Source organism: Stegostoma tigrinum, chromosome 20 (assembly GCF_030684315.1).
Source record: "Stegostoma tigrinum isolate sSteTig4 chromosome 20, sSteTig4.hap1, whole genome shotgun sequence".
NCBI lineage: Eukaryota > Metazoa > Chordata > Chondrichthyes > Orectolobiformes > Stegostomatidae > Stegostoma > Stegostoma tigrinum.
This window is the reverse complement of record NC_081373.1, coordinates 11687277-11702139: the sequence shown is the minus strand read 5'-3', so window position 1 is coordinate 11702139 and position 14863 is coordinate 11687277. Positions and strand designations below refer to the sequence as shown.

The following is a 14863-nucleotide window of genomic DNA, read 5'->3' as shown; positions in this document are numbered from 1 at the left end:
AAAGCTCCAGCCTGTACCTTGTTCACTGGTATTTGTTATTTCTTGACAACAAAGTGTGGGGCTGGATGAACACAGCAGGCCCAGCAGCATCTCAGGAGCACAAAAGCTGACGTTTCGGGCCTAGATCCTTCATCAGAGGATTATTCCTTATTTACTTTACAAACACATAATCTGTTAATACTTATTTCTCCTGTCCCATCAATATATATTAGTCAATATGTAATGATTGGTGCATGAGTAATAAGAACCTTTATGCTGCAGTGCTTGACTTGGGAACATAAAGTTAGTAACTAAGGCACTATTGAATTATTTCATAGGTTTGATTCCAGATTAGTCTTCTTACAGCTAGACTCTGGTTATGAAGGAATGGATTAGGTTCATTATTATCTATCACCAAGGGAGAGTGACTAAGCCATTACTGATAGTATTTCAATGCACATCCTGGCTGAAGCCCAAGTGATAAAAAGAACTTACATTTATATAGCACTTCTGTTGCCTCAGGATATCCCAAGGCACTTTACAGCTAGTGAGGGGTAGCAAACTGTCCTTGTTTGTACACTGGTGAAATTCATTATAAACCCTGACAATGCATTAGAACAAACCGATACGTACTTAGAACAGGAAGAAGAGAACCTGTATTTACTTTGACAGTGCCTATCATAACCTGACTGTCACAAATTGCTTTCCAGCCAATGTATCACTTTGGAAGTGGATCCATTCTTGTCATGTAGGAAGTATGGCAGCCAATGTGTGCACTGCAGGATCCCTCAGATGTGACAATGAACTGATAATCTTTTACCTGTTGTAGCCTGGGGAATTTAGTCACATTTTTGCAAACATTCAATGCCGTTCTTTGAAACCGTGGCTCCTGGGTCCTTAGTTTAACTTTCCATCCCAAGGAATCATAGAATCCTCACAGTTTGGAAGCAAGGCATTCGGCCCATTGAGTCCACACCAGCCTACCCCATCCCTGTAACCCTGCATTTCCCACAGCTTATCCATTTAGCCTGCGCATCTTTGGACTGTGGGAGGAAACTGGAGCACCAGAAGAAACCCACGCAGACACGGGGAGGATGTGCAAACTCCACACAGACAGTCGCCCGAGGCTGGAATCAAACCTGGGTCCCTGGCGCTGTGAGGCAGCAGTGCGAACCAATGAGCCTCTGCGCTGCAGTACCTCAGACAGTGTAGCATGATTGCAGTCTTGTCCTGGGAATGTCAACCCAGATATCGATGCTTGCAGCCCCTGCATGGGGTTTGAACACACAATTGTCTGATTCAGAGGCTACCCACAGACCCACAGATGATAGAGAGCATGAGGCGAGCCTCAGCAGCTGAGAGGCAATCTTAACCTTTCTGACTTGCATGTTCTTTAAGTATTGGTTTGGTTACTTCATTGGCATCAAAAAACTAAAGCTAATATTGTGACTGCATTCATAATCACTCAGCTTCAGAGAACCATTGTGCAAATCTTTAACCATCTTGCCATGTAATCAATGGGCTTTCAAAATGGGTGTGGCACAACAGACAACTGAATGAAGTTGAAGATAGTAAGAACTGCCGATGCTGGAGTCAGAGGTAACACTTTGTGGAGCTGGAGGAACACAGCAGGCCAGGCAGCATCAGAGGAGCAAGAAAACTGACATTTCGGGTCAGGCCCTATTTCTGACGAAGTGTCCCAACCCAAAACGTCAGCATTCCTGCTCCTCTGCTGCCTGGGCTGCTGTGTTCCTCCAGCTCCACACTGTGTTATAAATGAAGTTGAAATGAAGTTGAGTCATTATCTTGAAGTAGACGCTGAGACAATATGTCCCCTAGGCTGGGGAGTATAGGACATAGAGCTCTGAATAAAGGGTCGGCCCTTTAGCAAGGAGACAAGGGAGAATTGAGGGTTTGAGGGCCTGAGTGGCCCACTCTTGCTCCTATTTTTTGTATGTTTTATATTTAACTGAGAGCGCTTCTCCTCTATAGCATTACCAGGGAAGAAGATAGTGGCTAGTGCTGGAAGGCATGGGATCTAGGAGGGTCCCACACCGCAGAACAGGAGGGTTCGTGAGGCATTGGAAAGGGGGATGGAGGGTCACAGTGTGGTCAATGAAGAACGTGGATTGGCAGTGGGGTCAGGGGTCTGGCTCACCGTCTCCCTCACGCCCCTCCCTGTCGCCTGCCTCAACCAGGCACTGAGCACTTTGGCTCCCACCCTCACACCCCCATCTCAGCCACCCAGTGGGACACTCTGGTTAACTCAGCACGGAGGCCTGAAGGCACGTGGTGGGCCTGCTGTAAATAATCATCAAAGTGGCCTCAATGGGTACGGGGCAGGAAGTTTGAGCATGGGCCTTCCTGCTGTGGTGAAGCTGGGAAGGTGTCATGGCGAATGTACTCCTGCCTGCCTAAATACCCTCCCTATTTTACAAACACTGCAGGAGCGGGATAAAATTACCACCAATGGCTTCAGGAATCCCAATATTTAATTGAAAGCCACTTCTGCTTATCTACCAAATCTGGACAACTCTCTGTCTGCAGGATTTCGGATAAGTAGAGTTTTAGAGTAACGAGGTTTTGGAATGCGCAGCCTGGGAGAGTAGTGGAGGCGGATTCCAGAGGAGGTTTCAGAAGAGAGCTGGGTGTGAATTTGAAAGGGATGAAGTTAAAGGGCCACGGAGATAGGGCTGGAGGATGGGAGTAGCTGGTTAGCTCGTTCAGGAGCCAGTACAGACACAATGGGCCGAGTGGCCTCTTTCTGTCCTGTAAAATTCAATGATTGTAAGCAAAAAGATGATATTGCAACAGTGGAGGGGGGTCGGTGATGAGGTCAAGCTGCACTAACTTGGGTTAGGCCCTAACAGTTCACAATGTCACAGAGAGCTGGCAATTACTTGGAGAGGAAAGCTAGTGTACACCATCTTGCTCAATTTGGATTATTAAGCAAAGGAACTAGCTTAAAGGAAAAAAGAGAGAAAGTGAGATCAAACAGCGACTGAATAAATATTTGATGAACTGAATCAGAGTAAGAGAGAGAGAAAAGCAAGTATTGCCTTGTAAAATATTGAAGTTACTTTGGAGAATCTGGGACTTAAGCCAAAAGGACAGACTTTTAAAAAAAGCAAGCAGCCTCGTGTACCTCTGAGGGCCTCAGAATCCAGGGTTTCTCCGAGCTGTTCCAGGAGCTTGGCTCTCGCTGCGTTCTTCTTGTGTTTCTTGCCCTCATAATGCTGCTGGGCCATCATTGGGTTGTTGAACCAGGCACTGCAAAGCTGGCAGAACTTCTCTGTGGTGGGTCCTGAGAAGATGAGAGCTGCAGGTTGCAGCACGTCAGGAGGAGACTCTGGGATATAAAATAATAATTACGGGGTAAATATCATATCTACCAACCAAAGAACCACAATGAATGGATACAGCTCTGAAACAGGTCATTCAGTGTCTTCCCATTTCATCCTCGCCATCTCAGCTTTCCAAAATATCAATTCCTTTTTCTCTCGACTGCAAAGGACTTACATTTATCCAATGTCTTTCACTTCTGCAGTATTTTTCCCAATGACCATTGTGGCATGGACAAGTTGGGTCAAAGGGCCAGTTTGCATGCTGTGGACTTCAATAACTTGATGACCACTCCTGATATCTTATGGTATCTGCCATCTTTACCAGCATGTGGGACTGGGTAAGGGTTGTTTGAGTTAGTTCAGTGCTACCAGTCGTGCTTTGTCTGGAGCCAATCTATTAGTTGAGGCTGAAGGACACCGCACCATATATTGCAAACAGAGGAGGGTCTTAGATTACAGGGAGGCTTATCACATGATAGCATGAAATACAATTACAACTGGTGAGTCAGAATCTCTAGAATCTTTGGGAGCTGGTCCAGATACATTTCTCCTTCTGAAAGCTAGGGAAGAGTTTCCTGTCTCCACCCACAGGCTGTGTGTGACATCAATGCAGCATGAACATTAACCTTCCAGGATGTTCCAAGGCATTTCCCAGCCAATGTTTTACAGCCTGAACTGCAGTCACCATTGTAATTTCCAAAAGATGTGACAGGCACCACATGCACAACACGCTCCCACAAACAATAATGATTACATCATCTGTTTTTGAGTGCTTGTGAGTTGAGGGATAAATATTGGGCAGGGCACCAGGCAGAACCACCTTGAAGAAGTGGTTGTGGGATCTTTCACCCCTGAGGTGAGACAGGGTAGGCATAGTCTTGGTTTAACCTCTCAGCTGAAAGCCTGCTGACAGTGAAGCCACTGCTGTGTTTATTGATAAAATATACTGGGAAGGGATGAGGAATCATTCTCTCTTTTTAATGCTATTAATATGGCGCCTTAATATTGCTTCATTTGTACATATCTAGCCCTGTATTGTCAGAAGGAAAGCCGGAAAGTGCTGGAAAAGCTCAGCAGGTCTGGCAGCAGTTCTGAGGAAGGGTCACCAGACCCAAAACGTCAACTCTGTTTTCTCCTCCACCGATGCTGCCAGACCTGCTGAGCTTTTCCAGCAACTTTGTTTTTGTTCCTAATTTACAGCATCTGCAGTTCTTTTGGTTTTTATGTTGCAATTATGATGGCTTGCACCCTTGCTCAATCAGGGCCAATATGTTTCACAACCCCATTCTCTTGCCTTCTCCCTGTAACCCTTGATCCCCTCACAAATTAAGAACCTTTCTATCTCTGCCTTGAGTATACTCAATGACTTGCAGCAATGAGCTCCACAGAATAATCACCGCTTGACTGAATAAATTCCACCCCTTCTCTCTTTTAAAGGGTCATCCCTCCACTCTGAGGCTGTGCCTCAGGTCTTAGCCTCTCCAATTAGTGGAAACATCTTCTCCATGTCAACTCTGTCGAGGTCTCGGTATTCCGTTAGTTTCAAAAATATCTCCACTCATCTATTCTAAACTCCATCGAGTACAGATCAAGAGTCCTCAACTACTTCTCATATGACAAACCCTTTATTCTTGGAATCATTTTTGTAAACTTCCTGTGGACTCTCTCCAATGAAGCAGATCCCTCCTGAGAGAAAACTGCTCATAATATTCCAAATGTGGTCTGATCAGACCTTTATACAACTTCAGCAGTGCAATGCTGCTCTTGTATTGCAGCATTCTTGAAATGTATGCTAACATTGCACTTAACCTTAAAAGAATCCTGAACTAGGATTCCCAAGTCCCTTTGTGTTTCAGATTTCCAAAGCCTTTCCCCATTTAGAAAATAGTCTATGCCTCTTCTTCCTATCAAAGTGGGTAAGTTCACACTTTCCCACATGGTATTCCATCTGCCACTTCCATTCTCACTCTCCCAGTCTATCCAAGGCCTTCTGCAGTCTCCCCACTTCCTCAACACGGCCTGTCCCTCCACTTAACTTTCTGTCATCTGCAAACTTAGTAACAATGCCCTCAGTTCCTTCATCCAATCACTGAAGTAAACAGAGCTGCTGAAAGTTGTTTGAGCTGGGAGAAGCATGAGTGCAGGTATGGAAACTGGAAATGTCTCTGTATTGCCCTGAGATAGAAAACTTAAAGTCGCCCTCGTCCTACCTGATCATAGGCTTCTCACTCATTAGAGAGAGGTGTTTGGTGATGGTTTAACCCAAAGCCTGAGGTGAGGGAAGAAATTAAGAAGGAGAGGCCTTCAATGAACAAAACAGCACGGGAACAGGCCCTTCGGCCCTCCAGACCTGCGCTGCCACATTTTGCCCTTCCATACTAAAACTGTCTTCACTTATAGGATCCATATCCCTCTATTCCCTTCCTGTTCATGTAATTGTCTGGGTGCTTCTTGAATGCTGCTATAACAGGGTGTGGAGCTGGATGAACACTGCAGGCCAAGCAGCATCGTAGGAGCAGGAAAGCTGACGTTTCGGTGTTCCTCTGATGCTGCTTGGCCTGCTGTGTTAATCCTGCTCTATACTTGTTATCTCAGATTCTATAGCAACTGCAGTTCCTACTACCTCCAGAACATTACTTGGGTTTCTGATTAACAGTCCCGCAATAATGCCACTAGGTCATTGCCTCTCTTAGTCACAGGATAAAGAAAGATATTGTAAATTAGTAAATAGTTCGACTCAATATGACGTAGATAATTAATTGTATTTTCTTGACATAAATAAAGTAAGGAGCTGCCATGAAACCAGTCCTGTTGCTGACATTTACAAATAACAATCGGGACTTTGTGAAATGTGATTCATGAGAAATCTTTTATTGAAACCAATGAGATCTTTGCTCCTCTCCAATTCTGCCCTGTCACACTTGCCCCTTTTCCTCCTCAAGACATTCCTTCAAACTCAGCTTTCACCAAACTTGAATTCACCTTCTCCAATATCTGTTTATGCGATGTGATGTCAAATTCTGCCTGATCAAGCTCTGGTGACTCAGCACGGGACATTTTTGGCATGAGAAAGACACTATGTAGATTGCAAGTGCTTGGATGCCCCCCCCCCCCCCAGCTATTCCCAATATATATTAATGATTTGGATGAGGGAACCAAATGCAATATTTCTAAATGTGCAGATGACACAAAGCTGGGTTGGGGGGTTGGTGCGGTGAGCTGTGAGGAGGATGCAGAGATGCTACAGTCTGATTCGGACAAGCTGAGCGAGTGGGTAAATGCATGGCCGACGTAGTATAACGTGGATAAATGTGAGGTTATCCACTTTGGTAGCAAGAACAGGAAGGTGGGTTATTATCTGAGTGGTAATAGATTGGAAAAGGGAGAGGTGCAATATGACCTGTCCACCAGTTGCTAGAAGTAAACGCATAGGTGCAGCAGGCAGTGAAGAAGGTCTAGGCCCGAAACATCAGCTTTTGTGCTCCTGAGATGCTGCTTGGCCTGCTGTGTTCATCCAGCTCCACACTTTATTATCAAGGTAAATAATATGTTGGCTTTCACAGCTAGAGGATTCAGGAGCAGGGAGGTCTTGCTGCAATTATAGAGGGTCCTGTTGCTGTTTAGTTGGCAATCTTACCCTCATTAGTAACCTTCATTAATGGCCATATTCAGCTATCCCCTCCACAGAGCCAATCAAGACAATGAAGGCCTTTCTTAAGGATTCTTTTCTCAATTGAATGGAGCTCTCCTGGGGTCGGACAGGCTCATCACTGAGTCCAGAGCCTAGCAATGATTTGGAGGTGGACCCCCGATGGGAGGTCAGGGAGTATTGGGCCCTGATTTCCATGCCCCTGTGAAAGACTTGTGAATCAGAGCTGACCACACTGACAATTATGGGCCTTCGTTACTATGGGACCTTCCTGCAGTCTCTGTAGACCACCCCTACTTTGGGGCAACCTCATGCTCACCTTCTATATCAAGAGATAAATGAAGGTGCAGCACCTATTTTACATCTCTATTGCACCTTCACCATCATTAACAACCCCATTGGCTCTGGGCAGCCTTACCTGTTCCACTCAATCCACCTCTCTTGCTGTCTGCAGCATAAAAGCCACCATTTTTCCAAACCGTTTCAGTTTTGAAGAAGAGTCAGTTGGACTTGGAACAAAAGCTCTGTTTGTTTCTGCACAGATGGTGCCAAACTTTCGGTTTTTGTTTGCGATTTCCAGCATCCAAAGTAGTCTGCATTTACATGAGCTTAACAACAAACCTGCCTTGCTTGAAACTTTAAATTTATATTAAGCTTTGCAGTTAACCCGCCTTGTTTCTAATTTAAACAGAGCACAGCAGTTAACTATCAGTCATCAATAACTGGTATATACCCCATGACAGCAACTCAACCAGAGTCCACTTGCCAATTATTGAGCACTCTGCTCTCACATGGTAAAAAAAATTGTTTTCCCTCTAACTTTGGTATTTCTTGCGATTTGTACTGATGAGAAAAAGATGAAATCCTTTGACAAAATAGGCTTAATCTTACTATAGAGTGGCTAAATGTCATTTTGCAGAGGGTTTCCCTAAACGAGGCCCAACATGTTTTCTTGCAACATTGTCCCAAATGTGCCCCATTAACCATGAGCCCATGCCTCTCCCATCCAACGTAAGCCCAACCCTCCCATACACTTTAGGTGGAGGTCCGCACTGCTGCCTGGTTATCCCAGAATTCCTAGTGCTGGCGCCATCTTGGAACCCAAGGCTTCAGCTGGTCAGCCATTGGCAGTCTGGAGTTACACTTCACCATGCATATAGTGGTACAGCAGCCACACAGCAATGCTTCTCAAGGACACAGGTGATCTAGCCGACATTTCCTTGCACATATAACTACACCCATACAATTCTACCCCCAGTCGCAGTTTGAGCATGAAAGCACACAGGTCACCTGTTCTCGGCCATCTTACAACCCTTCAGTCAGGGCTACTGTTTCCCCAGTACTACCAAGCATCTTGTCATTGTTCAATGACAGAGAATCACATACCTTAAAAACATGCCCCCTAATTTTGAACTCCCCCACCCTAGGGAAAATGCCCTTGTCATTCACCTTATCTATACCCCTCATGATTTTATAAACATCAGTGAGGTCACCCCTCGACTTCCTGCACTCCAGTGAAAAAAGTCCCAGCCTTTCCATTCTGCATTTTTAAAAAATCTCAAGCCCTCCATTCTCGGCCTGGTAAATCTTTTCTGAACTCCCTCCAGTTTAATATAATCCTTCCTACAGCAGGGTGAACAGAACTGCACATAGTACTCCAGAAGAGGCCTCAATAACATCCTGGCCAACCTCAATATGATATTCCAACTCCCACCCTCAAGGGTCTGAGCAATAAAGACCAGCATGCTAAATGCCTTCTTAACCACTCTGTCACAAATGTTGAAAATTTCAAGGAAGTATGTGCTTGAACCTCTAGATCTCTATGTTCCACAACACTACTCAGGGCCCTACCATTAATTGTATAAGTCCTGTCCTTGTTTGTATTACCAAAATTCTACATTTATCCGAATTAAACTCCATCTGCCACTCCTCAGCCCATTGACCTGCATGGCGAGAGTTGAGCAGTCCCATCAGGTAAAGTGGTTTTAGAGGTAAAAATCACTGGCCTTGTAAAGCAGAAACACAGGGTCTGAAGGCACAGGTTCAAACCTCACTACAACTGGTGGAATTTAATTACTCATCCACTCTTCAAAGTACAGGTTGACTGCCAAAACATTGGTGATATTTACAAATGCACCTTCTTGGCTTGTTCACAAATTGTGGAAAAATTTCTGTGTTCTTTCAAAGTGATTAGACAAAAAGAAATCTGATTATCAGAGATGCGCAGTGGATAGTGGGTACAATCTCCCAGTGGCTTCTCTCCTTTGACCTGTGATCCACCGCAAGAGGATGTTGAAAATGATGTACTGAGCAGCCAGATAATTAGTTTCCATTCACTTCCCGCTCCGAAAGATGGTTGAATTTCTGCCTGTCATCCTCCCCATTATAACAAAGCAACAGAGAGGGATGGAGATCACAATGAGATGCTACAAAGAACACATTCATCGATCCAATACTCATGCTGCTGGTGTGCCACTTACTCCAGGTCTTTGTGACCCATGTGTAATGGATACTACAGCACAGTGACAATGTTACAGTCCGCATTATCCAGGGATGAGAACTGGGAAACCAATTCAAATCTCACCCATGGCAACTAATTCAATTCAGCTTTAAATGGAAAGGTAGTATTGGTCATGGTCATCATGAATTACTGTCAGGCTAACTTTCACTGTATGGCCTACGTTTGCCTCCAGTTCCACAACCATGGAGCTGGACAAGCCATTCTGACATCTTCAAAGGGACATCTCATCACCCTTTTCTCAAGAGCAGTTAGGGAGAGCCAGCAATGACTACATTGCAATAAATACAAAGAAGCATCACCTTTGTCCCGAAAAATACATGTGTCATTGTGTCAATTGTTGTGAGGGACAGTAATTGTATGATGATCAATTTGACCCATGATTCACAGCCTGCCTGCCCTTTGATGTGTAAAGCTATGTGTGCCGTCTAGCCCGCATTAACTACTCTCTCTGCCTGGTTCCAGTCAAGCTGTAAGCTGCTGATGTTATTGATCTGTGGCTTGAAGAACAGTGCACTGGAGAAGGTTCTGAACATGTTAGGAAGGAGAGTACAACCACGATGTAGATTATATGACAAGTTCTCATAATCGTCAATAATGGCCCACTCTCAAGCAATCAGGGTGAATGGACCTGTGGAGATTTTACTTCAGGTTCGTTTGGTCAGCGCAGAGAAGGCTGCAACTGATTAGTAATTACTGTACGGTCGCCTGTAATGTAACATGCCTTAAAATTTGGCATAACATTTACCAAATCCACTGTCAACTGAGTGACGGCTACATTCAATCCAACAGCGGCTGCAGTGTTTTACTGTTTCTTTTCATCTGTTTTTCCAGTTTGATCAATGATCCTTGTATGTTGTTTGACTGCTTAAGCCTGTGGGTGGAGTGAGTCAAATGACTGATTCCTATCAGAGAGAGAACATTCCTTGCAAAATACTACATATATACTGAAAGTTCTGGAAGGTTTTAAGATGCAATTAAAATAATTGAATTCAGACTTATCTCTGCAATACTCTAGGTTCAATAAGGTACAGAGTAAATCAATCTGAATGAAACAGTGACTCTCAATCCATATCACGAGAAATGAGCAACCTGGTCATAATAACAAAGTGTGGAGCTGGATGAACACAGCAGGCCAGGCAGCATCTCAGGAGCACAAAAGCTGACGTTTCGGGCCTAGACCCTTCATCAGAGAGGGGGATGGGGAGAGGGAACTGGAATAAATAGGGAGAGAGGGGGAGGCGGACCGAAGATGGAGAGAAAAGAAGATAGGTGGAGAGGAGAGTATAGGTGGGGAGGTAGGGAGGGGAATAGGTCAGTCCGGGGAAGACAGACAGGTCACCGAGGCGGGATGAGGTTAGTAGGTAGGAGATGGAGGTGCGGCTTGGGGTGGGAGGAAGGGATGGGTGAGAGGAGGAACAGTTTAGTAGGCTGGGGACAAGCTGGGGTAGTTTTGTGATGCAGTAGGGGGAGGGGACGAGCTGGGCTGGTTTTGTGATGCAGTGAGGGAGGGGGAGATTTGGAAGCTCGAGAAGTCCACATTGATACCATTGGGCTGCAGGGTTCCCAAGCGGAATATGAGTTGCTGTTCCTGCAACCTTCGGGTGGCATCACTGTGGCACTGCAGGAGGCCCATGATGGACATGTCGTCTAAGGAATGGGAGGGGGAGTTAAAATGGTTTGCGACTGGGAGTTGCAGTTGTTTATTGCGAACTGAGCGGAGGTGTTCTGCAAAGCGGTCCCCAAACCTCCGCTTGGCTTCCCCAATGTACAGGAAGCCACACCGGGTACAGTGGATACAGTATACTACATTGGCAGATGTGCAGGTGAACATCTGCTTAATAAGGAAAGTCATCTTGGGGCCTGGGATGGGGGTGAGGGAGGAGGTGTGGGGGCAAGTGTAGCATTTCCTGCAGTTGCAGGGGAAGGTGCCGGGTGTGGTGGGGTTGGAGGGCAGTGTGGAGTGGACAAGGGAGTCGCAGATAGAGTGGTCTCTCCGGAAGGCAGACCAGGGTGAGGATGAAAAATGTCTTGGGTGGTGGGGTCGGATTGCAGATGGAGGAAGTGTCGGAGGATGATGCGTTGTATCCGTAGGTTGGTGGGGTGGTATGTGAGGACTAGGGGGATTCTCTTGGGGCGGTTATGACGGGGGCGGGGTGTGAGGGATGTGTTGCGGGAAATGGGGGAGACGCGGTCAAGGGCGTTCTTGACCACTGCGGGGGGTGGGGGGGGGGTTGTTGCGGTCCTTGAAGAACGCGGACATCTGGGATGTGCGGGAGTGTAATGCCTCATCCTGGGAGCACATGCAGTGGAGACGAAGGAATTGGGAATAGGGGATGGAATTTTTGCAGGGGGATGGGTGGGAGGAGGAGGTGTATTCTAGGTAGCTGTGGGAGTCGGTGGGCTTGAAGTGGACATCAGTTTCTAGCTGGTTACCTGAGATGGAGACAGAGAGGTCCAGGAAGGTCTATTCTCACATAGTCATAAGTCACATGACACCAGGTTACAGTCCAACAAGTTTATCTGAAGTCACAAACTTTCAGAGTGCTGCTCCAAAAGCTTGTGAATTCAAAAAACCCTGTTGGCCTACAACCTGGTGTCATGTGGCTTCTGACCTTGTCCACCCCAGTTCAACACCAGCACCTCCACATCATTTCTCACATAGTTTGTGTGAACTTTCTGTGTGCAATTGGGCTGCTGTATTTCCATTATTTAACTGGCTGTGTGGTACTACAGCCTCCCCCATAACCACATTTCTTACCTTCCTCAATTGACTCAATATTACGTGCTCCCACGTTTTGGATGGTGGGGGGTGGGGAGTGTGGAGGGAGGGTAATACACAGGGTGGAATGGCACAGAAATGGCTACCCTTTGTACGTACGAAGGGGTAATTGAAACTAGCTCCACAAATACATTGTTCACATCAAGATAGCCCTTTTAACACAGGCAGGTGAGCAGGTGTCACAGAATTGTCGAAACCCTACAGCATTGAAGCAGGCCATTCAGCCTATCGAGTCTACACCGACCCTCTGGACAGCATCCCATCCAGACCTATCTCTTTACCCGATCCCTATGACCCAACATTTCCCACAGCTAATCCATCTAGCTGGCACATCTTTGGGCTGGGTTGGGATTTCTTTCTACACAGAAGTTTATAAAATAGGAACAAAAGGGGGTCATCATAGAGGTGAGGGGAGGGTTAATTAACCGTGAAGCTAGTACACCTTTTAGTTTTCACTTGTCTATTTTGAGGGGAAGAAAATCACAGCCCTTCCCTCAGTATTCAACTTTCCCGAATCAATACCTGGGAATTACATTGGGTCAGATTGCAGTGGGCCTCCTCATGGACCTGCCTTGAGGATAGCGGGGCCTACTGCAGCTCATGGCCCATCTGGGGCTGTTACAGCTCTTGTCCTACCAGGGGGAGGTGCAAGTTTTTCCAGGAAGCAACTTGTTGAACAGAGAGTTGTGGCTGTGGGTTGGGCTTTAATGGACACAACAATTTCCCTGCTGAGGTATGGTGCTGTCTGATTCTTCTTGTAAGTTTTAGCCAAGTGTGTGTGTGAACTGGGTCTTAGTCCACACCCCAGCACCTACTTGATGCCAGGAGGCCATGCCATTGTGAACCCTGATTGTGGTTGGCACCATCAACCAACAGTATCTTTTTCGGCTCTGGCTTGAGATAGGAGCAGGAATCGTAGAGTCATAGAGATGTACAGCTCAGAAACAGACCCCTCAGTCCAACTCATCCATGCTGGCCAGACATCCTACATTAATCTGGTCCCATCTTCCAGCATTTGGCACACATCCCTCTAAACTCTTCCTATGCCTTTTAAATGCTGTAATTGAATCTGCCACCATCACTTCCTCTGCCAGCTCATTCCATACATGCGCCACTGTGAAACGAGACCTAGCCAGTAAAAAAGACTTCTGGTTCATCACATCTGGACGTGCTGCCAGTTTCTGGACATAGCCTCCTGCAGCTCTCTTCCTATTTCTGCCCTCATCCTGCCGCCAGTTATAGTGTGGGCTGCGTATCTCAATCTCCGGCAGGTCAGAATTGTTGTGACCCAGTTTTCGGAGTTTTCTGACTTCCAACACTCCACCAGTCAAACATAAATTTAACTTTTTTTACGCAATTACAAATAAGCACAACTATAGATCACACAGTGGGAAGCTCTAGCTCCACAGTGTGTGATCTCTGGCAACCAGCATCTGCTGCTTTTGCTGTCTCTTCGAACAACTATATATTTTTTCTATCGTGGGTTCAGAATTTAAAACAAATCAACCAGGTTTGTTTACTAAATACCAATATTATTGATTTCTGGGAAAACATGATTTATTCAGCATAGATGTAAAGCTAATCGTCACACAGTTTGAAATCAGAATGGAAAAATATTTACCCTTCTAAATAATGCAACATATATGTACACACACTCTAATTAAAAGGGAAAAAATAACTTGCTCTGCAGAGATTACTATTTTGGTAACAAAAACACTGGCCAAAAATATTAGTTTTCGCAGGACGAAAGACTGGTGATGATGCAGTGTGATTGTCATTCAGCTACTAACACAGTGACTCCTTTAATTTTTGGGGGATATGGGTTCAAATCTTACCACAACAAATGGTGTCATTTGAATCCCAATTAAATTAAAATAAATGGAATTAAAAGTCAAATAATTGTCATTAAAACCCACCTGGTTTAAAAATGTTCTTTCGGGAAAGAAAATTGTCTTCCATGCTTAGTCTGGGCTTACATATCACTCCAAACCCACAGTGATATGGTTGATTTTTCACTGTCCTCTGAAATGGACAGGTAAGCCACTCAATTGCATCAAACAAAAGAAAGTCTTGACTGGAAACAATAACAGCAACCGCAGGCTTGTCAACGCTGCAATGTTCTCCCCAGCAACATCTGGGGGCTAGTGCCAACATTGGGAGAGCTGTCTCACAGACTAGTCAACCAACAGCCTGACATAGTCATACTCAACGTCCCACAGATACCACCATCACTCACTCCCATAACACGTCCTCACTCCCCCTCCATCTCTCATCTTCACTCCCTCCTCTTCACTCTCCCTCCATTCTATGTCCTCACTCCTCTCCATAAAACACTGGCACTCTCTCCTCCATCCATCCCTCAGTACTCCTGTCCATACCGTATTCTTACTCTCCCATCTGCTCTGCAACATCACTACCCTCGTCCATCCCATGTCCTCACTCCACCCCCCTCTACACTGTTTCAATATCATGCTTCTTTGCTGTAGCTTTGTGTATGACACTATCAGATGTTCACAGAGTGCAGCATTCTGGAACTGCATGTATGGGCCTTCCCGGGGAACAGAGCACACGCTCAGCTGCCAACAGTTGGT

General features: G+C 45.7%; 1 protein-coding gene across 1 annotated transcript in view; it reads right to left on the bottom strand.

The window, feature by feature from the left end:
• LOC125462029 (zinc finger matrin-type protein 4-like) overlaps positions 1-14863 on the bottom strand; it is a 363061-nt gene that overhangs the window by 215491 nt on the left and 132707 nt on the right. The window contains exon 5 of the mRNA XM_059653003.1: positions 3125-3328. Within this exon, the coding sequence (XP_059508986.1) occupies positions 3125-3328 (204 nt within the window). The remainder of the gene's footprint in view (positions 1-3124; positions 3329-14863) is intronic.